Raw genomic sequence first — 25,937 nt, forward strand, 5'->3', positions numbered from 1 at the left:
TTACTGTACTGTATTTCAATTGCAAGCGAGAATCAGATTGAACAGAAAGATGTCTACGACAAGAATGTGGCAAATCTGTTGGGATACTAGTTATAAAAGTGCCCTCATTTCTGTTATTGGATGTAACACTGGATGCTCTACTTTACACATCCTGAAAACTGCCTCTGCAGAATTGAATCACTTTAATCACAGACATTTTTTTCCCTTAGTAACTTTCCAGTACGTCCACAGACTTCATTTAAATTCTCATGATTATTTTTCTTCTTCCTCCATCCAGACAATGCAAGCTTCACTTGACAAGGGAAAACAGCTGAACTGAATGAGGGTGCTTCCAGAAAAGGTAAATACTAAGTCTGCAAAAAGAGCAGGACTGTTGAGGGACAATTCTACAGAACTCAAATTTGTCCTTTGGAATGGCGATGTATCAAATCATCTGTTTGTTTTTTTTAAACCCTCTCTTAAGTATGCTTCCAATATAGAAAATAAGCCAAAGGTTCCATGACCATCATAGAATATTATGCCACAAAACCTGGCTTAAAACAAGTTTAGATGAAACTGAGAAAAGTTTTCCCGCATTTTGCAATCTCTTCAATTCCAATTTGCAATAAAATAACCAAAATAAAAGGAAGGCTGATTTACAAGATTTTGCAGTCTGAAGATTGCATGATTGCTTGCTTAAACAGACTGAGTTGGCAGAAAGTGAGACTAATATTTTGACTTGCAGCACATGTTTTAGTATTCACCATTTAGAAACAGCTATGTCATTTACTCCTTCCTTTTCTCTCACCATTTTTAAATTTCATACAACTGTTCCCTCTCTGAATACAACCTTCCACTGCTACAGGCAGCAGCTTCATCATTTTGTCTAAGTGTCACTTGCCCAAGAATCATTTTCCCAATAAGTAAACTCTAAAGTTTCCATCTGTGATTTCCTCAAACATAAGGATCCATCTAACCGCACAACATCATGTTGCCTGAGCTACCAGGAAAAAAAATAGCGTATTTACTTCATACTGTAATGCCATGCCTAACTTCGTTCTCTTTACTTTTCTATTACCGTTTGTTATCACAGGGTAGAGAAAGCGTTTCACATTCTAATTTTGAACATGGCAAGAGTACAGCTTGTAGCATCTCTAGAAGTAATGTGTTAAATTGTAGATTTTCAGCGTAAGTACACTGCTTGGCCACATCCAACTTACAAGAAAATATAGCTTACATCACTCTTTAACTTGTACAGAATTATTGCAGATTTCCTAGAAACACAATGAGGGAGCTACAGAGACAGGTAAGCAAGAGTGAAAAAACAACAACAGGGAAACCGAAAGAATCTCTGCATTAAGCAAGAAAGAGAAGCAGTAGCAGGGAACATACACAAAATACACTTCCAGAAAACACTGGCCATTCAACTCTCCTCCCATACGTGAGCCACATGCACTGTATGCTGGTGTAGTTAACTGGTCAACAAAGCTGAACTACCTCAATCCAAGGCACCGAATAAGAAATAAAATACTGATCTGAAATTCTTTAGCTCACTTGAATAATCAAAAGTTTGCATTTACTTCCTCAGGATTTAATGTCCTTTTTTTGGACCTTTTCCATAACAAGTCAATCTGTTCAGTTTGAAAATCGTACTTCAGAAATAAGACTACACATACCACGTTTTTGTGCCTCCTCTTCATCACTATCACTCTCTTCAGACGATGACGATGATGACGACGACGATGATGAGGATGAAGATGATGAAGATGAAGATGCTGAAGAACAAGATGAAGATGAAGAAGAACTAGAGCCTGATCGAGAGTGTGAACAAGATGAGGAAGATGAAGAGGATGAAGAAGATGACCTGGAAGAACAGGATGATCTATCTGAGTCAGAGTCTGAGTCAGAGCTAGAGTCTGATCCTCTTTTGCTGACTCTCTGTTTTTTGGAAGCTGGGTTTGGAGTTAGAGGCTCTGTCCTTGCTGCAACCATGCGCCTGTCTGTTTCAATCTTCACACTAGGTTTGTGTTCTGTATTTTGTACTGGTGCGCCATTTTTTGGACTCAGAGGCTCAGATTTCATTACTGTCTGCGTCTCCTCTGTAGACATAGATTCCTCTTCAGATGACTGAGCATCCTCTTTCAGATTTTCAGTTTTAACTTTCATGTCCTCAGGAGTATTCACTTTAGCATCTGGCAATCTTGACTGAGGTGTAAGAGGAGAAGCAGATAATGCCATCTGATACTGATGTAAGAGTGGAGTAGAAGTCCTTGACAGTGCCACTTTGTTCTGACTATAGTTCCTCTGCGCAGACATAAATGAGAGCTCAGGATCACGAAGAATATGATAATCTGTCCTGCTAACCCCATGTTTAGCAGCTCCAATAAGCAAATCCCTGTCATGAGTCCCACATTCCCACCAGACAGGTAAGTCTGGGTTTGGCTGACATAGCTTTAGTCGTTCAAACAACTGTGGATGTCTAAGAGCCTGTTCTCGCACCTTCCTTAGAAGCTCAATGCGATACAAAGTCCGAGAGGCACGCTCCTCTGTAATTGGCTGGATAAAAATGCTTGGGTCTACCAGTTCTATAATAAAGCAAAACAAAAATGAGAATCTGGCCAAAAAAACCCAAACAAATACAACCACAAATCAACACCACAAGTATGTGGCTTAAGTAACTTGATATACTGCTCTTTGTAAGCTTTCAGTTTTACAGTTCACTTAAGATCTTTCCTTATTTTCTTTTCCTCCATTTTTATTCTGGAACATGTGATTTCAAGGTAAACACTAGCAACAGAAATTGAAGAGAAAACTAAAGATACGAAAGCACACACCCACCTTCTTTTGAGGGGAGACGACAGACTCTCCTGCACATTGACATAAATGCATACAGGTATTTCTCTAAGCTCTCATCAGTTTTCTTATGCAGCCTAGCCATAGCTCTGAATTTGGTCCAATCAAACCGTCCCCGTTCAGGATCAAATACCACTCCAAATGTGGACACAACTCTGTAGAAGTCAGCTTCTTCCCTTCTTGTCCACCTTTACCAGCAAGGAAAAAAGTAAATACTATAATTTTCTTCACTGTATCATTCAGTTAGCAGCTATTATTTCTTCTAACTGTGTAACGCATATACCTTTGCTGTCTTTCTATTTTGGCAGCCATCTTTGGATTTAGAGTAACTTCTTCATATGGAGGCTGCATCATATTAGTTTGTACTGGGAATGCTGGCTGGATCTGCTGGGCCTGCCTATTTTTGCTCGTTCTTTGATAAGCTGTTATCAAGCGGCGAAGACGCGTTGTTAAAGCAGACTGAGTTGGCCAATAGATTTTGTCACCTTCCATCATTTGCCCATCTATAGTAAAACAGAGTGACAGGAGAAAGAAAAAAATTAATTGTTGCTGTTGCCTATGGTTCTACAGTAGGCAATCTAAATACACTTTAGCTAAAAGCCAAGGGAATTAAAAAGCAATTAAAAATTAAGTGTAGATATTTCAAGTTGTGTCTATTTACCTCCATCTGCTATAACTAGATCACCTGGGGATGAAACATCATCCTGTAGAAAAACAAAAGCAAAATAAAGTAAAAAACATATACGTCCCCAGGGATTTTGATACTTGTCCACAAAAGGTTCATTCTAACAAATATGACAAAGAACAACACTAATGTGCATTTTGGTTAAATGGCTAACAAGGCACACAACACAATTCTACAAGAATTTTCTCCTGTTCTCCATGCCCAAATATAGAGAAACAAGAAGAAAGGCTTGTGAATTCAGACAAATATAGAAAAACGTACTGATTTGCTCAAAAAAAGGTGGAAATGTTACATTCTAATGTGTTAAAAGGAGCTATTAATAGATGCTTACTATACCTCTATGTCATCTTTAAACATTGCTGGTGCTGGTTTATACTCTGGATCTTCGACGTCCCTGTTAAAATTTCAAGAGAAAAGAAACTATTTTAATATTTTGAAAAGCTTACACTCTTTCAGTCACAAACAAATCTCATTTAAATTTAGTTACACACACTGTGTTAAATCTTTTATTTGAAGCAAGGAAAACATTCCACACAACTTTGACTTGAAACCTGCCTCCTCTCTCATAAGTTATTCCTTATGAGTACAGTTGCTAGTATCACTGATTAAGCAAGGAACAAAGGAAGGTCTCCCTTTCTGCACTTATCAGCAGTACTCAAATGGATCTACTGGGGTCACTGGTTAACAGCACAAAAATACTACACCAAGCTGATCAACCTGAAATAGATCTGTAATACTCTGCCTCTGAAAGCTTTTGAACTTCACAACCTAATGGATATTTCTGTTTCAGCAGCACAAAGCACGGTCCTTTCAACACCAGGTTGCTATATTTTTCCTTAACTGTGAAATTCCCGATTTAAACAGTTCAGTTATGGCTTTCTTAAGTCTGCTCAATGTAGTATTCTTCAGAACAATGACACCAAACTAGTACAAAGCCAGCTAAGAAGAGAATGACGACACACAAATTCAGTCTCTGTTACGTTACGGACTCAAAGCATTCATGCCCAGTTTGAAGTACCCCTACCCATCAATATAATCATTTGCTCTCTGCTCAGCAGCAACTGCTTTATCATCTGGCTTGCCAACCCTTTCCAAGAAGCACAGTGCCGGGTCTGCTCTGATCGTGTTGTATTTTTCATAACCTATAAATGAAAAAAAGGCAAAAATTCAATTTTTAAAGTGGACTATAAAAAAAAAAGATAACAGCCATTTGTATTGGGGGGAGGAGGGGAGTACACATGCAGTCTTTCGTGTTACTGACCATGTTTAAAAACTCCAATTAGAAGGGATTTGTCTGCCTCTGCATCCCACCACTCAGCAGGAACTTCAGAGTGATCTGGCTCAGGGACCCAAACATCAATTTCACTATGGAGATTCACCAACAGCACCAACATCAGTAATATTCAGAGGGAGCAACACATTTCTTTCTTTTTCTTCTTTGGAATTTGTATGCTATACAGGGTTTTCAAACTACTTTCTTCAAATACACATAACACATTCCATGTCCAACAAACTAATTCAAAGGTTTTGAAGACTGTAAAGATTCTCAGGATTGAAAAGTTAAAATTTTTAATTTCACTTTGGTATTTAAAAGCAACTAAGAGTTAACAAATGTAAGGCCATGCTGCTACGAGGTACATACAATATTGCTATACTGTGTAGCTTAGCTTTAAAAATTGTTTTGGTAACCTAAAGAAACTGAGGAATGCATTTCTTCACTTCTATAATCAATAAAAACAGTAACACAAGACACATAGTTTGGTAATTTATATTTGACAGAGACCAGTAAGAGAGAAAGAGTATTGAAACAGAAACAACATATCATAATCTTTCTCTGAATATTCTGCCAACTTTGGGTTGGCAGTTTGAGTTTACAAAACTTAAAGCCAAAAATTATCTGCTTCTGTGTTCAATGGGATGAGACAGACTTCTTTGTGAATATTTATAACAGCTTTCTGAATCAAATTAAAACTTTATATCCACCACAAATTCTTGAAGTTTTGAGTGCAAGAATTCCCAGGCAGAAGTACTTCCACAGTTAAGTAAAAAATAACAACGAAATACGCAGCACTTAACCAGAAGTTTGCAGAAAGATCAAGGAAAAACCCACCAGTTAGCACGTAAGGTATATAATTTCATCTTTCACTTACTTTTTCAGCCTATTTTATTTTAATAGTACTATACATTGATAGGTTTCCCATTTCATAGTAGTCAAGACTTCTCCACATTGAGTAGATACAAAGTGTTTTGTGGACAGAGCAAATGAAAGCACTTCTCCCAGAGCCTAAATAGACAAATATTTCCTCACAACTACTCTTATTTAGATCTGGAAAGACTTCATTTTCATTTCATAAGTTTACACTTAAAATGAACAAGCAAAAAAAGCCTCCATATAGCTCACCTGGCATCAGTTCCATCGAACACTTTTTGAAATTCATTACCAATCACTTCTTGTTTTAAGTAATACAGCATTCTTACTCGAAGCAAGACCCTAAAGGGAAAAAAAAAGAAACATGTATTAGTACTCTAAAAGTTTTTTTGTTGTTGTTTTGTCTTTTTTTAAATAACACCACAAAACTTTCAAACACTTCCTTCAGTTAGGAGAGGAGACAAGCTCCAGTTCCTCCACCTTGCACTTCTTTATTGCTGGTGTTTCGTTACAAAATAAAAACCAAACCAAAACAAAACAAAAAACCTTTCATCGAGCAGAATACCCCTCACTTGCTTCATAAAATACTGTTAAGAACAAAAACAATATTTCCCTTTTCCTATTCAGAAGATTCCCTTAGAAATATTTCACTGAGCTGACAATAAACATCTTTTACATTCCTTTTCATTTCTCCTCACTTAGAAATTTAATTAATGTGGCTTCTCCTTGTTTTATCTCAGTTCTTGACTACAGCTATGAAGTTTGCAAGCAGAGTATGACAAGTTTTCTTATAGAGTATTCCTTTATCTAAAATAAGCTCATTCATTGTTACTAGTCAAGCAAGCCTGCTCACATTCTCAGCAGCCTAGCCCCTCGCCATTGAAATATATACATTTTTTTGTAAAGGAAAACAGAATTATTTAAACGTGAACACCTAATCTAATAAACACCATAAAAATTTGTTTCTTCATAGCAAAACAAGGAGCATCTTAAAGTTGAAGACAATGACAAGAAGAAAAAATCTGCACATAAAGAACAAAAAAAACCAATTCACACTTTAACTGCTGCTTACTTGTTGCAGTGGTGTTTTATGTGCTTTTTGTATCCTTCATCTTGCAACAGATGTTCTGGATTGTACTTTCGAAGCCATTCTGCTTTGTGTATATCAAAAGTGCTAGCCTGGGTCTTCACTTTTTTTCCTTTTCTTCCTCTAGGCACAGGTGCTGACAGGCCTGTATAATTTAAAACATGATACAGTAACAGCAATAGGTAGGCACAGAGCTCCTGTGACAGTTACTGTTACTAAATCCTACTGCAATACTGTGACCTGCAACACAGAAAATACACTATCCTCACAGCTTCTCAATAGGAGGCATTTTCTCTTTGTTTCGTGTCTGAGAGCATCTCTCAAATACATTTCAGAAACTCAAGACAAAGAGTGGGGGAAATAATCTGTTGTCAACTACAATGACAAAGAGCAGGATATTATGAATTGAAATGAAAAGAAAGCTTACACACAGTATGCCAACCCATTTGGCACTTTGATTTGCCATCAAAACCAAAGCAAAGCAGAAGTGAAACTTCTTTTTCCATCAATTGATGTAGGTATCTGGAGTAAGTTCTGTATATTTCAAGCAGCACACTTTCAGGGAGCATTTTTAGCTTTGATTACAGCAGTATTCAGAGGTAAGTGTACGTGAAGCTATTTAACTGCAAAAAATACCTTACCAAGATGATTCTGCAACTCTCGTGTTTGCCCATCTTCTGTTGGAGTAATCAGATCCCATATAAAACTTTTTATTTTCTCATCCCCTCTGTAGTGAACAAGACAATAGGCTAAGAGAGCTCGGCAAATTATCTCCACATCCTGTTCATTTAGCTGTCTCTTGAAGCGACCATGTGATAAAATCTCTCTCCATCGACCCCACCTAGTCCAAAGAAAAACACACAGTAGCACTTAAAATTCATACACTACAGAAGCCTGCAGGCTTTTTTTTTTGAAAAGGAAAGCAAAAAATCCTAGAGGAATTCCACTTTTTTCTTCTGTTTAACTTACTGAGTGGAAATATGAAAGAAGTGTCCCCAACAAACTGTTTGAAATTGCTCTAAACAAAATTTGTCTGCTTAGAAGAAAAAATATAGTTTTAGGCTCATTTATCACAGTCATTTATCTTTCCGAGGGGGCGGGAGTGGGTGAGGGGGTGGGTGAGAGAAGACCTAAGATTTTATTTACAAAACTAACACATGACTTAAGTATGCTAGAAATGACTGGTTAGATTTTCAGTTCCTATTCAAACTTCATTGAAATACAAGACTTAGAACTTCTGCAAAAATCGTAAATCTCAAAATGCTTAGGATCACATCCGACAGTAAGGAGGCTATATACAAACTGAATATGCACACACATTTATTAACCAGTCAAGATCTATGCCAGTGTGTCACTCCACAAATATAAGCACCTTCTAAAATTATTATTGCTTCCCAGAACAAAGAACACTATATGCCATACCCATAGACCAGTAGGTTTTTCTCCACCCGAAAGCACTCCGTTCTTCCATATCCATTGGAACGGTCACAAGGCCTGCGGAGTTTGGGCTTATCCTCCCCCTCGCTCTCCACTTCAGACAATTCAGCCAGTTCGTCTTTCGTAGCACTGAAGGGCCTTGTTTGTTTTCTAATTCGTGGGGTATCAATAACCAGGCTGTTCTGTAAAATTTCAAGCAAATCCCATTAGAGAAACAGTTGGTAAGTTTTGCTTAAGTAGGTGAATTTACTTTAAAAATGAACAGTCTCTAAAGTTACCAATAGGTCTTTTGCACATCATTGAAGATATCCGTGTATAGCACATATAATATTTTGTGGTATTTAAGATAACAACAATAAAAAGTTTAGTACCATGATGCCAGCATGCTGCTTACAAACCACACTCAATACCTCCTCTGAGCTGAATACTTACACTACATGTTACCCTCTATCAGTAAAAAAGGTCAACAAAACCTTTATGGAACTGACTGCATGGCAATGTCTTCAAGCATTAGTCACAGCGAAGACATTATGCCTTTCACTGAGCTATTTTCCAGATTCCAGAATGGGCTTCACAGTCAGAAAAGAAAATAATCAGAATAATTACATCTTCTAATTGTTTTCAGAACTTTAAAAAATAAATATATATAAAATATATCAGAAATGCCCAAACTCTTTTGGGACAACAGGGAGCTAGGAAATTACTGAAGTTATTGGTGGTTGATTTCCTATGCAGAAACTAACCACCATAGAAACAAATTCACATCGAAGTATTAAAAAAAGACACACACCAAAAATTCTGCATTGCTAACTAAGAATTAAACAGCAAGGACATACTTGAAAAAAACTGCAATATGACAGTACTTACTCGGCCACTGATAGCATCTATATCTATTTCTGCTTTTTTGGCCCATTTTTGCCAGAAGTTGGGATCATCTAGAGAAATATCAGTCCTGTTTCCAGATGCAACAAAGCTAGCCTGCAAAACATTAAACTAAATCTTACTAGCAGCATACAGAAGCATACATGAGAAGTCTGTAGGGTTTGAACGCCCCAGTGCTGAGAAGACTGCGTAACTTTATTCCTACAAAATCTCCTGAGTTGCTGTTAAGCTTTTAGAAGTTACTTAACAGTGTGAAGTAACTCAAAAGTTCTCCTCCCCCTTAATTTTTTCAATTCTGACCTATAATGAATGAGAAAAATCTAATGAACTTTTTGGTTCTACCGTGAGAGAAGAACATTAAGCAGCAAGATTATTCTGCTTCTAAGTTTGAATTTAAATTACTCGAATGGAAAAAAGTAGAATCTTTTGAAGAAGCTTATCAGCATTTGGGGATTTAATCTCATGCAAAATTACTCGCTTGAGGGAAATTTCAAATGATTATTTAAACTACCAACAATCAAAGCATGAGAGCATGGAATACGCTACGTTTCAGAAGGTCTTTAAAAAACTAACACCCTGCTTTTAGGAAAAAAGAGAAGATTCTTTTTTCCAACTCTTGTGATGAAAAGATAGAGACGATCACATTCCCCTAATTGGTTCTTCAGGTTTTTAGTTAATCCATGATTAGCAAGATACAAGAGATCCTAAATAACACATTTTTATGTATGAATTACACACATTTTTAAAATTGTTTTCTGTCTGCCCTTTTCTTTTTCCCAACACACACAGAACTATATTGTCAAAGACCAACTTGCTGCTTCCATACCTTGGCAAATGTGGAGCCCCTTCCTTCTGATTCAATTGTGATAGTTTTGGTACGCCGCTGCAAAATTTGGTCGATGTCTTCCTCACAGAATTTGGAGCCCTCATCTTCTTCATCCATAATGGCACCATATGCACCTCTTCGAAGCAAGTCTTCTATTTCTTTTTTAGAGAGTTGTTGGATCTGCATAAATAAAACACGTGTTGAAAAGCCTAGGAAAATCCCCCCAAAGTGATATTTATTTCTTCTTCATTGCAATGCTTCTGCAACCTAGCTACAGCTTTTATATTCTAAATTAAATATCTAAATAATTAATCATTAAGAGAGAAGTCTAGTTAACAGCTGAAATACTTTGCTATGTACTTATTTTTACATGCATCTGTCTCTGGTTGTAGCTATACTCAATACTGTGATGAACAGAAGGTTTCAAACCTACCCTTTCATACCAGATACAACTCTCATCTTATTGGAGATCCACATATTAATGCAGGAAGACAAAGGGATACAAACGGAAACTTTTCCCAGTGTATTAACTTAGTCATTATTTACCTCATAACTTAAGAGGCAAGAAATAGGGCAAGACTTTCCAGAATAACCGCTACCACACTTATAAGTCATATCAACTGTTTTTACTCATATTAAAAAGGACAGCAGAGGCAGGCAGTAGAAAAAAGCCAACTTCTATGATTTACAGTAGGCCCCATGTGACTACAAAATTTTTTTTTATTATTTTTTTAGAAAATAAGTCTACATACACCACCAACACTGTTTTCTCTTCCACTCATACTCTGTAAGACAGCCTTATCCAGTCCCAATTTCAGACTTGCTCTGTCAAACATTTCTCTTTCATACGAGTTACGAGTTATCAGTCTGTAGACCTTCACTGCTTTGTTCTGACCAATCCTGTGACAACGGGCTTGAGCCTTTTGAAGGAAAGGTAAAGAGCAGTAAGAAATTAGGCTATTTAAGAATAAAAAAGACTATTTAAGAATAGCATAAGATTCAAGAAGTTTATCATGTTCGAGCATAATCTTAAAAATAACAGTACAAGCTTAGAAAGAAATCAAGTGACCATTTACTTAAACTCCTAAACTTGATTTGCTGCTTTACCATACACCATAATTAATTTCTATGTAACTCAGTATATGCAGAATCCAAATCTAGTGCTGTCTTGGTTTTCATGTCATCAAAATCTTTATGAACTCAGACACTGTTGTGCTGTACATGTAAGAGTAGTCAGTTTAAAAGAGAAAGTCAGGACCAGATGAAGTCATCTGGGTTTCATCTGTGTAGGCAGAAAGCACTCATCAGTAAACACTAAACACATGCCTTAACAACACTTCAATGTTTAAAAATGATGCAGGTTCGAAATAAAGACTGAATACTCCAAGAGATCAAATTCATATCAACCAAGTTTGACTCCGCAGGTCAATGTTCAATGCATTTACCTGCAGATCATTTTGAGGATTCCAGTCTGAATCAAAAATTATGCATGTATCTGCTGCAGTCAAATTAATCCCCAAACCACCAGCTCTGGTGCACAGAAGGAACACAAAGCGATCGGAATCTGGTTTGCTGAACCGGTCAATTGCAGCTTGCCTGAGGTTGCCTCGTACTCGTCCATCAATTCGTTCATATAAGTATCTGGAAATTGTCATACAAATGGAAAATTGCAAAGATTTGTGTAATTTAAAGAGTAGAACAGATCTCCTGCCTGCATATTTATTTTTACAGTGAATGAAAGTCATGAGCTAACTTTTATTATCAGAAGTCAGAATGAAGCTTACCTATTTGTACTACTAACACACATCAGGAAGCTCTAACATCAAATATTTAAGAAAAGTTCTTTGTTCATCAGAGCAATTATCTGACAACACATACCTTTAGACATGTATTACCATGGCATTTAGTTTGCACTACAAACTGGAGGCCAACACATATATTTAGAAGTTTTTCATGTGCTATTTCTGAATCACTGCCTGTGGTACAGAAGCAGGCAGTGTACTTTTGTATTATATACCATATTGTCTGATCTTGATAGGGGTAACCGAGTAACCTTTACAAAGAAATACTTGGTGAGCTGTCATTCAACAAACCACACATGGATTTTGTCAAGAGCAGGAGAAATAGAACAAAAAGAACTTCACAGTACCTCTCGCTGCCTTTTATCAAGGCATCAATGAATTTATGACTTCCTCAACTAAAAGTGGCAAAATTAGAAGCCCAAGGTAAAAATACCACTTCTCTTATCTTTAATAATTAGGAAGACTCCAATAAAACTTCAGATATCAAATAAAACGCCCCTGTCTTGCTTAAAAAACAGAGTAAGTACCTTCCACAAATTGTAAGTGGAGGCTGAACGTGTATCAACTAGTCAAAAAGCTTCACAACCATTTTTCTTCTAATCAGGCATAAAATGGGACAGCAGATAATCTACAGGACCACAGGCTACGTGGCAGGCAGCCATCTCCTACAGTCATTAATTCCGCTAAATATGAAGTCTTACCCGCTAACATTTCTAATCAAACAGTAGCATAAAGCAAGTTTCAGTTTCTGTGGATTTCACAAGATTGTACTTCTAGATATGATATACTAGTCTAGATCTAGTTATGTTAGAAAAGAAAAAGGAATCATTTCATGCTGGATTGTTAAATATTACTATAAAGTTAAAAGGAGTATATTAAACACAAATATAAAATACAAAATACCAAATGTTAGCTCAGTTCAAGTAAATAGCCTTATGAAACCAAACCACAGAATCACAGATTACCTACAGTTAACATAGAAATACTGCTTTTGGTATGCTGTTTCCCATAACATCCAAAAATACTGAGACCAATAAACGACACAGTATGCACAGTATTACCTTTTATGTATGAGGTAATCCTCCAAAATATCAAGGCAGCGCACCATTTGAGAGAAGATAAGGACTTTGTGGCCTCCTGCTTTCATTTTCGGAAGAAGTTTATCAATAAGAACCAATTTACCAGCAGACTGGATCATTGCTTGTAGATGGAAGTCTGGAGCAGTTGGGCTGTAAGTTTCTTTAAATTCTCCAAGGATTTTCTCTTCAGCACCTATCAAAGAGTACCTCTTAGTACCTACAGGCATAAGCTACAGAAATCTGTTCACATACATATAAGAATAAGCTACCAAAAATCCCACAACAATGCCTCTATATACTCTATATAACCCTGGTTAGCCACTGCTGGAGACATAATAGGTCTGGATGGACCTGATGTCTATTAAGAGCATCTATTTCTATGCTTTTAGAAGTCTTACACTCCTAAGTAGAACAACACTGTAAAAAAGAATCATCTAAAACTGAGTATCTCTAAATTGCAAAGTGAAAAATACAACTTGTTCAGCGTTGGATAAGAAAGTCATGTAAAAAGTCCTTTTTACAGCTGAGATATTTCAAATAAGACATGAGTCTTGAGTGGTATTTTGAAGACCTTTTCTGAAGTCCCAATCTGACTGAAAACACAGTAAAATTTCTAAGAAGTTCAGATGCATTTTCTTCCAAGTAGGAAAAAGATAAGTGAGAAAAGCACCAAAAACTGACACATGATATAATCTGTAAAAGAATATTTTTTTAATAAGTTCACTCTTGATGCTGTTCTTAATGCTGCTTTCAAAGAGGTATAACATTTCCATATCATAATCAATTATAAATATCTTGGGAAACCATACAAAAAAAAGTTCACATTTCAGGTCTCAAACACAAAACTGCCTTACACTTTGCCTAATGTCTGTCAAAAATGTTTCCACCTCATCCGATAGTTCTTAAGTAGTTTAAATCAAGTACAGAAATTCAAATTCAAAAACTGAATTCCATTTTGATTTCTCATGTACTTACCTTTGATGAGATAAGGATGATTACAACATTTTCTGAGTTCCATCATAGTGTTAACCAAATTTGGTACGTTTGCTTGCCCAGCTCCTTTAGATAAGAAAGCAAAATTTTTCTCCAAGATTGCTCGATAGTATTTCTTCTGAATATTAGTTAGTTCTACTTCAATTATAGTCTCTTCCTTAGGAGCCAGCTTTTTTTCTACATCTTCTTTTAATCGCCTGAGCATCATGGGTTTCAGGATAGCTTGTAATTTCTGAACCTGAGTGAAACAAAAGTTTTTTGGACACATGACTTGTAGTTAAATACAAAAAAATTTTAAACTTACACTGCTTTTTATTTCCATCCCTACATAAAATGTTTTCCAGGTATGATGTCATCTTATTTTTAACCTCAGATTACTAAAGAAATGTTTGGTACACTTCAAAAACATCATGCCTACAAACTGCCTATGAAGCCAGAAAATCTCAGGTTTTATTCTTCTCCCTATTCACTTGCTATATTTACAAAATCTATCCAAAAAAGGTGAAAATAACTTAGTATTGACATGGTAATTTTGCAATTTAGACTGCACTTTAAAATTCATCAGAGTATTGTTCCAAGTAATGTCAGTTTCTAACTATTGCTAATGCAGTAATGGTTAATATACAAACTAACAGTTTCTCCTACAAGTCACATGCTCAAATACTCAAGCTCAACATGAACTAATTCAACGTGCAAACCTGCTCCTCTGTTTTAAGGTCTCCAAATTCTTGCATGAATGTTGATTCAGCAGGAAAACGCAATGGTTCAAGAAAATGAAGAAGACTAAATAACTCTTCTACTGTGTTCTGCAGTGGTGTACCAGTTAACAGCACTTTATGTTCCTACAAAAGGAAACAAAAATTAAATGAATTACATGCAAATGCTTGCTACGAAGTTATCATGTCTGAGTGTCATAACCTGACATTAGCAGCTCTGTATTTTACTAAATACTAAATACAGAGATAGATGGATTAGTAGTAGATGAATAGTAAGTATTTTCAACCAGCTTTTCTTTAAATCTTGTCTTCCTTCAGCCATAATGAATAAATGAATGCTTCAACTTGGCCCGCGATTTTCATACAAATATAATCGCCCTCTCTGCACACTGAGAAAAATAAACACTAAACTCATATCAGAAAGCAAAATAACTTCTGACAACACATAGCGAAGAGCGGATCAAAATAAGTCAAGTTTGGAGAAAAGAACAATCCAAACCCAGTCATGGAGCACCTTGTAGCAATGCTCCAAAAATCCTAAGACTCACGGTAGTAGTTGCTTTTTGTAAAGCTCCCAGAGTATCAAGCAAAATCCAAACTGCAGGATTAGATAATAAGCCTGCCTTAGCAAATTCCAGGAGTTGCTTAGCACTATTTTAAGATTAAGGAGACCATATTAAAGGAAGCCTTCATAGTAATCAAAACAGGCTTTAGAACAGTATCATCACAAATAGATTCTACTTACAGTTAAAGCTGAGCGTTCCCTTTTTTTTACCCATCAAAACCACACAAGCATCAGGTCTCAATAGCACATACATTTGAAAAGACTTTCAGGAACCTGCCTCTTCACAGAAAGACTGCTTAAAAAGTCTTTTCTGACAGGTAAACAAGCTTGTGATTTATCATATTCTACATCATTTTACAGAAAACAAGTGGAATTAAACAACAGAAGTGAAAAGCAGTACTCACAAGGTTCATTAATTTTAGTCCTTCTAACAGTTTGCAGTTTCTGTTTTTCAGTCTGTGCGCTTCATCAATAATAACACATCGCCACTCAATTGCATTTAGCTCTGGACAGCCACCAAGAATCATTTCAAACGTTGTGATAATGGCTTGGAATCTGTAGGTACCTCGAACAATACGTCCCTAGAGATTCATCAATGCAAAATTTGTTATGTCACACTGAATCAAGTCAATTTAAAGATCTTGTTGACATTTTACTCTAAGCTGGATACCAGATTTTATATTATAACTTAGCTTGTCAGCCTAGGCTGACGTTAACTGTGCAGATCTTGTATCTACATAACATCAATAGGAATTCAGTATTATCTAACCAACAGTATTTTCTAACCACTCATGAATTTCTAATAGTTTCAGAGGATGCATGTAGATAATACGACATTTTTAATCCAGTAAAAATCTGAAAGGCTGACAGAAAAAAATGAGTCAACCCATCAAAATGTGACAGCAATATGACAGTTAGCACTCACACAGTTATGTACGAAAAAATGTCAGCTGACAGCTAAACAAACACTTCTAACCTAGCTAGATCAACTACATTGCTCTGACAAAGAATACAGAAGGCATTCAATACAACAGATACTACACAGCAATTCACAGGGAAAACATTCTTTTATTAATTTTAGCTACCTAAAAATAAGTTTCTGCTTTACTAGTAATATAGAAACGTGATGATTCTTTTTTTTATAAATACCTGCCTACATAAAATACATAAAAGAGGCACAAGAAGACTAAAAAAAAAACCTATGAAATCCAATTAGATAATGTTAAAGTGAAGTAATAAGAGAAAAGCAAACTGTACACAAGCAAGGCTAGTTTACAGTAATGAAAATAGCAGCTATATAAAGGAAACAGTTTAATCAGCTCTATTTTTGTTCTTACTGCTCTTCTCATTCAGACTCCAACTGCAACTATCTGCACACACATTAATCTCCACATGTTATCTGTATCACTTCTTTGATTGAAGAACTCCTCTTAGCATACCAAAGCATCATACATCTTGCTGCAACCACTTCCACAAAATTTACTCAGTAAGAATATGATAAAGATTTAGAGAAATAAAAAGCTTAAAAAAACACAATGGGAATGTAAATAGGCTTTCTGTAAGACATATGTACAGCTAATATAAAGTGAACTTTTCAACCCTACTAGCTGAGATGTAGCTTGGGAAAGACAGTGCACGTAAGTGATGTTACGATACCTGGGAGTCCCTGAAGTACATTTCATATTGCTGAATCATCTGCCTGCTGATCATACTTCCATGGTACACTACAACGTTAAGGTCAGTCCACGTGCGAAATTCTCTTTCCCAATTTGTTATAGTGGAAAGCGGAGCTATGATCAGAAAAGGCCCTCTTATACCAGACAGGAGGATTTCATAGAGGAATGTAATTGACTGAATGGTTTTGCCAAGACCCATTTCATCTGCTAAAATGCAATTTCGTCTGAAAGTAAAATACATTTATTTGTTATTCAGGTCAAAGAAAGTACAGTGCTCAAGCTGTTACTCAAAAGGACAATTTATAAAACAAAGCTCAAATATAACGGTTCAAAACAATATTCAGAATTGAGGTACTGCAACAGACACTCATACGTTCACTGGTTTTGGTGAAAGAATAAGTTAATGCACAAAACCACAGTTTTCAATCATGTTTAGCACTGGCAAAACCTCAGAACAGAAGGTTCCATGAGGTTGTCTTAGAGAAATATCATGAGGTTATTTTTTTGGGACCACATCTGCCCCAATTTAAAGAAATTCAAATCAATCAGTTTTCCTGTAAGCACGCCCACCATAACGAATCTTCTAGTGATCAATAATCTCCATACAAGTCACAAATACAAAGCATCCCAGCTACCATTACACAAACAGGATGAAACAAAGCATCAGTGCCAAACTTCCCCTGAATTTCCAAAACCAAAACTGAGGCATATAATCAAACAACTATGCAAAGAACCACTGGGTGCTCATGCTCAGCCACATATTCCAGCTCTTCACTCTGTTAGCATGCATGCTCATACAGCTACGGAGAGGATGATTGAGAATTGAAAACATTTTTTTTTGTAGATCATGCAACTATGAAGTAAAATGTTATGACTGAAAATATATCTTCAGTGAATTTGACTCTTTTTTGATTTGTTTTCTTTTATTCCTGTTGATAAAAACATAGTTTTCAAAGTTTCAAAGGAAGAGCAATTCCTTTTTTCCATTGTATCTTTTCAGCTCTAAGCAGAGAAACAAAGATAAATTTAGTTAAAACAGTTTAATTCCTCATAACACTCACTCCCTGTGTTAAAACATTCATGCTAACAAAAAATCCATGCATTTACCTATTGTACCAGTTGAATAGAAGCCAGTTAAGTCCTTCCAGTTGATATTCCCTGAGCTGATTGCCATTTTTATATTCCCTTGAGTGTTCTATCTTCTTCCATGAGTTTGGAGGTGGTCGGTCCTTTAAAAGAAAAACGAGTATGAAAGTTAGCACGTACTTTTTAATTTCCCCCCAAACAGTTCTACTCTTTCTCAAGCCTAGCCACCCAAATTTAGAAGGAAATTTCTTAGCCTTTAAACTGGGATGCTGTCACTGTTGACATTGCTTACTAATGGCCAGTCTGCGGAAAACTGAAATTTGTATTTGCCTATTTAAATTAATACTTTTAAAATTAGAGATTATACTATAAAAATATTAAGGACACAAAACAACAGACTAACAGTATCAAAATATGTTATCTTAATCTCCCCGGCTCCAAGCTTGGGTACTCAACAGACTGGCAATTAAATTATAGCAGGCAACCTAACAAAGAAACCATGAAGTTGTTTTACTGCAACTAAGTAGGATTCCGCAGGAGACACTCTCTTCAACAAGCTGTATGTTACAGCTTGAACAAATTCACAAATTCAAGCAAAACAGTTTTAGTAAGATGTTTTCTGATCAGCTGTACGATCAGCTGCACTTTTCACATTTCCCATGGTTTATGAAAGCTTGTATTTACTCTTGACTCATGTAGCCTTATCTGGCAACTCGGAACTGAATTCCGTGACTCTGTCCTTCCCGTGTCAGCATCCTCTGGCACCCCCTCCCCAAGCAGGGGTTCCTTTCCCCTCCCAGCAGCTGCTGTTGCCTCCTCCCCTCCACCACCAGCAAGCATCTGCCCACATCCCCACACCAGGAGGAGCCACGCTCCCGCTGGCAGGGTTGCACTCAGCAAATACTTGCTTGTATGTGGTGGAGCCTGGAACAAAAAATACTTGTTGCTGATGCTGTCATGGCTATCAGTAGTACACTGCACTTCAATAATTCTTTTTCTCCAAGTCAAATACAGTAACAGAGATGTATATTATTAAGGCCTTCTCAAATGCCAAAATAGCAGGGTTTTAAATAAATACCGTAAAAATGAAAAATATAATCTTAAGAGGTTAGCCGTGACTACTGTCATTATTTGTAGACAAAAGAAGATTAAAATAAAATCCTACAAATTAAAATACTGTGCATATTCAGTTACATAAAAAAAATAATTAGAGCAAGTGTGGTGTACCACTCCTATGTCTTCAGTCAGGGTAAGCAACGACAGTGACATACACAGGACTTTAAATAGAAGTAGTATTTTTTTCCCCTCCTACTCTGAGACAGAAGATTGATAACTTAAAGACAACACACATTTCCCTGTTACATGTATTTTTCTTCCTTTCAGCTATCTCGTTATTAAAAGAAGAAAAATGAAAGCAGGAAGTAATTATGGAATCTGTTTGACAGGCCTGCTTGTCAACTTCCTTTAGTGCTAAAGCACAAGACTTCACTTGGGTTTCTGCAAGAGGATGAATATATTTTATTCTGTTTTCTCCTCATCTTAATGGTGCTTAGATTCTATAATAGCTGTTTTCAATGTGCTGCTCATCACTTAGTTAAAAGCTTAAAAAGTTGTAATGCTTCATATTTTCTCCAAATGTTTATTCTTTTTAACAGAGTTACAATTTAGATGAAAATTTTATCCTTAGGTAACTCGGGTAAGCTCACAAATCCTTTACACAGAATGTCACTAAGTCTCACATTTTAACACAGAAGCTTACAGTGGAGAAGATAAAATCTAAGTTGCCAAGACAGACAAGTAAAATAGGCATAATTTTACCAATCTCCTTGAGTCAGGCCTGGAAGCTTGCAATTGTTCAAATTCTTCTATTTTTGCTTGATCTACATCTTCTTTCAGCTCCCACGTACTGTCTTCATATGGCAATGAACACCATTTTACTAAATAGTAAACAACAGGCTGCAGAAGAAAATTCTGAATGTTATCAGCTTTCAGTTTAATATACAGACTGTTAATATACCTTACTACATGAGGAGCTAACTTATGGGATATACCTGGAAAGAAAAATACATTTCTAATACTTTCTGAGTAATCTGTGTACTTATCCTTGGCTCATTTTTTTTTTTTTATTTTTTTTTTTTTACTTCTTGTAGAACTTCAGAGTACTTTTTAATCCTGCTTACCCACATGTAACTGTCAGTCAGGGAAGACAAATTGCTATGTTTCTGGTAATAGTGGAAATGACCAAAAAAACCCAAAAGAATGTAACAGATGTGCTGCCTAAAACATATCCTTCATTCTCAAATCAGGCTACTTAAGCCATTTTTTAAATCTTGCTTTCTGCTCTGTAATAGCTTTCCAGGTACAACAGTTGGACCAAATGTAATGCCTCCTACCTATTTCCATGAAAACTGCAGATACAAAGAGCACAGTAATGCTATTTGACAGAGTAAGTTCTCAGCTACAATTCACTATTTTTCAACACAGTCACCACTATTAGCTCTGCATTTTCGCCAGCAATGAACAAGAGACTGACTACATGCTGAGATTGTAAAACTGCTCACCTGTCTGCAATGTGACCAGTTTTTCATGTTGCTATCACCACTGCCAAAACACACCACCCACCACCCCACAGATCTGGGTGCATCCACTGTTTGGTCCCCATAAATGTTAAGCAAGCATCAATGAATGTCAGTGGGTGCCATTTTTTCTGCATTGAGGAATTCAATGACACACTTTTGCTTCATCTGCACTTTCATGTCAGACATCATTTGATCAAACTGCCCCTCTGCTGCCATGTCTCACATGGCAACAAAATGTAATGGACTACTGATGGGAAGGTTCAGCAACTACTGCCACACCATCAACATCCACCTTAGACATTTTGGGCCAAAACTATAAAATATGAGGCATTACTTTTGGAGCAGCCAACATATATTGGGTGCAGGAAGAGCTTTGTTAAACACTGAGGAAGGAGCCCACCGCCAGCATCTCAACTGCTGATTGTCAAAAGCCTGAGGGTAGAGTGAGAGAAGAAGAGAGAACCACCATCTGAGATATTTATTGCTTGCCTTCTTGTGCCTTTTACCACAGTGACTCCTTGTCACTGACTCAACTTACTGCATCAGTAACCCTGTAAGTATCTTCTACTTTTACATATCAGTAAAAAGAAAAGCCACTGAGCTGCGATTTCTATTTAAAAAAACACAGTAATGCAAGGTAATGGCAAGATTGATGTGGATCAATGAAAATATTATTGAGGACTAAAATCATGATGAAATCATGAATGTGTTAACTCTAAAATCTGCTAGAAATACTATTACTAGTCAGGTATATCATCTTGACATGCTTTAAGATACACTTACCTCACCAGTGTCTTTATCTTCACAAAGAGAGACTTCTAATACCCGGTCTACTTCAACATAGTCAGGATTAAAAGGTTCTTCTTCCATCTGTGATGTAAGAATAATACATCAGTTGAAAGGGGGAAAAAAAAAAAAAAAAAAAAAAAAAAAAAAAAGCTGGCATATGCTGGGATTTGGTCTCATCACAGACAAAATCTGATCAAGAACGAATGAATTCTGTAATTGGAAACTACTGATGCTTTACAAACCACAACCCCTAACTATTTATTTAGCCATAAAGTTTTGTCTTGGGAAGTTTATATATTGGAGAACCTAGCCACACAAAAATAATCTTTCCCTCATTCTCACATGGAAGTAGTTACCCCAATGATCCTATATTTACCAAGCCATTCAAGCCAGGTTAGGTCAGTGACTCCAGAAGGCCTGCTCTTACAATTACATTAAACAAACAACCCCCAGCTGCAATGCAAACCCAGTCCTAATGGCTAAATTTACTTCTCAGCATTCAGCTGTTGCATTTTAATAGCAAATATTCATCATAACTTTTATTTTGAGTATTTCATACTCACATCTGCAAAAAAGTGAGCTCTTTGTGCTTGCCTTAGTTTGAACCGTTTTATTTTCTGCTGGATTCTTTTATCCTTTAAAAGCTGCTGTTCTGTGGCCCACTCACAGTGGAGATAAGAGCTGAAATTACAGAGATTAACATTAATATATTAATGTAAGCCATGGCTTACTATCTATTTTTAACATAGTTAAAATAATTCAGTTTATAAACCAAAATTTCATTCAAATGAGGAAATATTTTATCATTTAAGACAGAATTCACTGCAACAATTAAAGATTTATTCTTCCAAATAACTGTATCATCTATTATCTTCCAAACATGCATCGAGTTAAGGTAGTATTATTTCTTTGTCCATAGAACTCTCTGGACTCACAGATTTCTTTCAAGTGGCCTGAGAGGAAAAGCAAGCACATTTAAAAGTGAGCTTAAGTAAGTTCAATTTCTGACATTTTATCAGAGAATATCCATAAATCCACAGATGCAAGCAACAACAGAAAAAGAACTAAGAATATCCTTCAGTGATTGAAGAACTTAACTGGACCTAGCTTTTTCATGTACTTAACGTGAGCATCTCTTCAAGTGTACTACAGTATAGCTAAACTAATCTAAAGAATCAGTGAGGGGCATAAGCAGCAGCAGCAGAGCCCACATCAGAAAGGAAAATGCAATCAGATCCTTTAAGAGGAGAGACGTGAAGAAGCAGGGTAGAGGAAGAAAGAAGAATGAGCACTATTTTCAGTGGTAGCCATACCAACTAACCGTACCTCAAGTGAATTTTTCTGAAGTCAGATTCAGTAGCTGGACAGAAGACAGGTATGAAATGGGGAAAAAAACAATATGGAAAAAGCCATTTCTTCATTCCTTATTTCCTGCTTCTGATGTAAATTCATTTCTATAACTAGAAAAGCTTTTTTCTTCTCAAAACAGAAAGTGACACCTACGCCAGCCTCTCCTAAATGCCCGACACTGTAAATCTAAAAGCAGCTCATTTAAATTCATGAAATTAAACTTAGCCTCAGGCAACGTTGCCCCTGTGAATTTAATAAATAAACATTTTCAAAAAACTCTGTTCTTTCGGCAACCACAGCTGGCAGCTTACTGGTCAAAGCAGGTTTCCAAACAGCATTAACTTGCCAATTATTATTCATAACATAACAAAGATTTTTAGCAGTTTTAAGTTTGCAAAGAGAAATCTGAAAAATGACAAAAACTGGTCATAAGCCATCCTCCAGTAGCACAAAACTTTGGTATATGAATATGGTTCCACACTTCAGTCAACAGCTTCAACTGAACAATGTGGTAATACTTACTAATTCTTGTATTTTACAAAAAACTCTTCTGTTTCTACTGTCATCCCAGCAGATACCTAAGAAGAAAATTTAGAGGAAATGTAAAATGCTGAAGTGAAACATATTTTAAAATATATAATTTCATCCAATGACAATCACTTACTTCTTTCTTTATTATCCTAGAGGATAAGATTTTGTCTACAATTGCTGCATCTTCCTCACTTGGATTCTCCTATAAACATAGGAAAACAATGCTATCATTATAAATAGCAGTAAATGCTCTTTTTTCAACCATATCAGGCTTAAAAGCTTCATCAACAAGAGTGGCTTGTTAAAAGATCAACAATAAAGGTTAACTACAACTTTCAAAGGTAGCAGTCTATCATGACAGTAAAGAAATTTTGCACACAGTGAATATTTCCACTCTTCCTTGAACATACACACGTCTGCTTTAAGGAAAAAATAGTACCTGAATACGATTGTCTTTTTCATTCAACTGATATTTGATTACTACTGTTCAGGCTGCAAAATACATTCCCATACTAAACCAAAATCTTCCAGACGTTTAACCTTAAAATGAAGGCTTTGTAGATTTATAGAGAGAACTATGTGCAAAAGTACAGGTAAAAGCATCAGACTCCATACATACTTTTCATATAAATTCCCTTTACAAGCAGTGGCGATTCCAATGCTTTCCAAAAACAGACTTATTGTTTTTCTGCTGCTAAATTACTCTGATGCAGTAGACACACTGTGACCTTCATTACACAAGGATGGAGAAGCAACAACTCTGGCAGACATGTTAAACACGTAAGTAAAATGAAAACAGTGCAGCATGTGTCAAGCGTAGATTTACCCTGAACACCGAAGCGGATTTTACTCACCACAAATAATTGTAAAGGCTGCTCAGCAGGTAAAGGAGCAGAATTCTTTTTGATTTTTGCAGAAGCTTTAACTTCTTCTTCCGATTGTTTTCCTTCTCCTTCTTCAGCATACTTTTTCCTTTTAACTTGACGATTTGATCTTCTCTTCTGCATGGAGTAGAAGAAAGCTAAGAAGCTTTACCAAACATTTCCTCTTACACGGATTGCAAATTTCAGAATATTTAAGTTAAACCAAAACCGAAGGCCAAAATTTGATGGAACATATGAAGCATGTGAATCACAGAAAAAATAGCCACTAAATATTATTTTCAAACAACTAAACTTTACCTTTTTCCCTTATGTTTTTCATAGGAATGTTCGATACTTCTATTTTTAGAGTTCAAAAGGAATCACAGAACATCAGGATATAGCAGATCTTCAATAAGACAGCATCAATAGTTTCAATTTCAATAGTTTCAGAGAACTGATCATCACCAAAATAAAATCAGCAAAGTAAATGAGTTTCTTTGAATTAATTTCATTATAGTGAGCTACACAGCAAAGCAATTTTTTTATTTAGGAAAAGCCATCGGTGATTTCAGTACAGTGCAGTAGTCAGTTGAAGAAGAAAAAGTTGTGAACAGACCAAAACCCAACATCCCTGTTGTTATACAAGCTTCTGCAGAGCAGATATTAAGTAACAACATGATTGCAGAACCAGAACTTTCTTCCTGGCTGTTAAGTTCAACCCTTGGTCTGGCTGGTTGATGGTAAAGGCCTTGCTATACTTTAATGACAACTTCTGAAGTGTTTTGGTAAGTGAGAGAAGTAGTGAAGTATGCACAACACAGCATTTATCAAAGAATGAGCATCAGATCGCTCTTCTGGAGATGCTTGGACAGTGAAACAAACAATCAGCTTTCAACAATAAAGCAGCTAAAATTACTATTCATCAATAAAAAGTGTGTGTGTGGAGGCTGAGGGGAGGGAGGTGCGGTGTGGGAATTTAACACAAAAAGGAACTTCGTGTTTTTGTCACGTTACGTTTAAAACCATGTATAAAAACGTTTAAAACAACGTAAAAAAAACGTATTGTCACATTACAGTTTAAAACAACGATAGGAACATTCTTATTAAAAATGATAGTTAATAGGAGCTATGCAAAATGATGTAGGAATTAAGAGCAAAAGGTTAAAGAGCTACATTTTATTCATTAAGTAGTTAAAGTTTTCAAAACCTACTGAGGTGTTAAAAAGCATTTTCAGGCTTTCTCAGTATGTCTTTATTTGATGTATGAAATGATTAATAAAACATCAGCAGACATACGCTCTCCAATGTTAATATATAATCTCCCTTGTTTGAGAAACGCTGTATTACTTCCCTGCACTGAGAAATATGGTCACAAGTAAATAAATATAAACATCTGATGCACAAAATAAATCAACATACTTAAAGAATACACTTACTGAGAAACTAAGCATACCAAATGAACTAGGGAGAATAACCTAAAATTACTGCTCCCATGGGCTTAGAAATAGAAAGCTACTTGCAATAGGAAAAGAAAATTATGACCATGTTGAAAAATTAAACAGAGAATGAATTAGAGCAGAGATGAAGGAAAGTAATGGACGTTCTTCTTGTTATGCTTCTCCCCAACTCCTCTGCAGTTAGCACAGCAGCGTTATGTGGCATTCAGCAGCACAATTATTTCCTTTCCACGATACCACTCAATATCACCAGTCCTTTCCCTTCATGGAAGAACTATTTAATACTAAAACTAAAACTGCAAAAAGCCCGAATCAATAACCAAAAAGAAAAGGTCTCCAGTCTTCTGAATTACAGCTGTTGACCCACAAGTTTATATTCATGTGATGACAGGAATTTAATCGCTAACCTATAGTTCTTCAGAACATCAAACCACTTTTTACTTCCTTTTACATCTACTAAACAGGCCTTCCACACTAAGACAAACACCCTGAGGAATAAATCATTCCATGCTCCCTTCCAGGTAACATTTACCCAAGGCACTTTATCACCTTT

The 25,937-nt window shown here is 36.2% G+C and overlaps 1 protein-coding gene across 5 annotated transcripts in view; it reads right to left on the reverse strand.

The window, feature by feature from the left end:
* Positions 1-25,937, reverse strand: part of CHD9 (chromodomain helicase DNA binding protein 9) — an 80,601-nt gene that overhangs the window by 11,016 nt on the left and 43,648 nt on the right. For all 5 annotated transcript variants that reach the window (XM_042821280.1, XM_042821277.1, XM_042821279.1 and 2 more), the window contains exons 7-33: positions 23,919-24,065; positions 23,198-23,266; positions 23,056-23,111; positions 21,747-21,864; positions 21,178-21,264; positions 19,634-19,771; positions 17,837-17,958; positions 16,710-16,953; positions 15,458-15,634; positions 14,471-14,614; positions 13,755-14,010; positions 12,762-12,972; positions 11,344-11,539; positions 10,651-10,818; positions 9,899-10,078; positions 9,058-9,168; positions 8,176-8,372; positions 7,395-7,594; positions 6,739-6,898; positions 5,919-6,008; positions 4,779-4,882; positions 4,542-4,659; positions 3,854-3,911; positions 3,494-3,536; positions 3,116-3,335; positions 2,818-3,020; positions 1,656-2,564 (exon numbers count right to left, since the gene is read on the reverse strand). In XM_042821280.1, the coding sequence (XP_042677214.1) occupies positions 1,656-2,564; positions 2,818-3,020; positions 3,116-3,335; positions 3,494-3,536; positions 3,854-3,911; positions 4,542-4,659; positions 4,779-4,882; positions 5,919-6,008; positions 6,739-6,898; positions 7,395-7,594; positions 8,176-8,372; positions 9,058-9,168; positions 9,899-10,078; positions 10,651-10,818; positions 11,344-11,539; positions 12,762-12,972; positions 13,755-14,010; positions 14,471-14,614; positions 15,458-15,634; positions 16,710-16,953; positions 17,837-17,958; positions 19,634-19,771; positions 21,178-21,264; positions 21,747-21,864; positions 23,056-23,111; positions 23,198-23,266; positions 23,919-24,065 (4,726 nt within the window). The remainder of the gene's footprint in view (positions 1-1,655; positions 2,565-2,817; positions 3,021-3,115; positions 3,336-3,493; positions 3,537-3,853; positions 3,912-4,541; positions 4,660-4,778; positions 4,883-5,918; positions 6,009-6,738; positions 6,899-7,394; positions 7,595-8,175; positions 8,373-9,057; positions 9,169-9,898; positions 10,079-10,650; positions 10,819-11,343; positions 11,540-12,761; positions 12,973-13,754; positions 14,011-14,470; positions 14,615-15,457; positions 15,635-16,709; positions 16,954-17,836; positions 17,959-19,633; positions 19,772-21,177; positions 21,265-21,746; positions 21,865-23,055; positions 23,112-23,197; positions 23,267-23,918; positions 24,066-25,937) is intronic.

This window comes from Centrocercus urophasianus, unplaced genomic scaffold (genome assembly GCF_019232065.1).
Source record: "Centrocercus urophasianus isolate 14NV4802_14NV808 unplaced genomic scaffold, USGS_Curo_1.0 seq_2, whole genome shotgun sequence".
Lineage (NCBI taxonomy): Eukaryota > Metazoa > Chordata > Aves > Galliformes > Phasianidae > Centrocercus > Centrocercus urophasianus.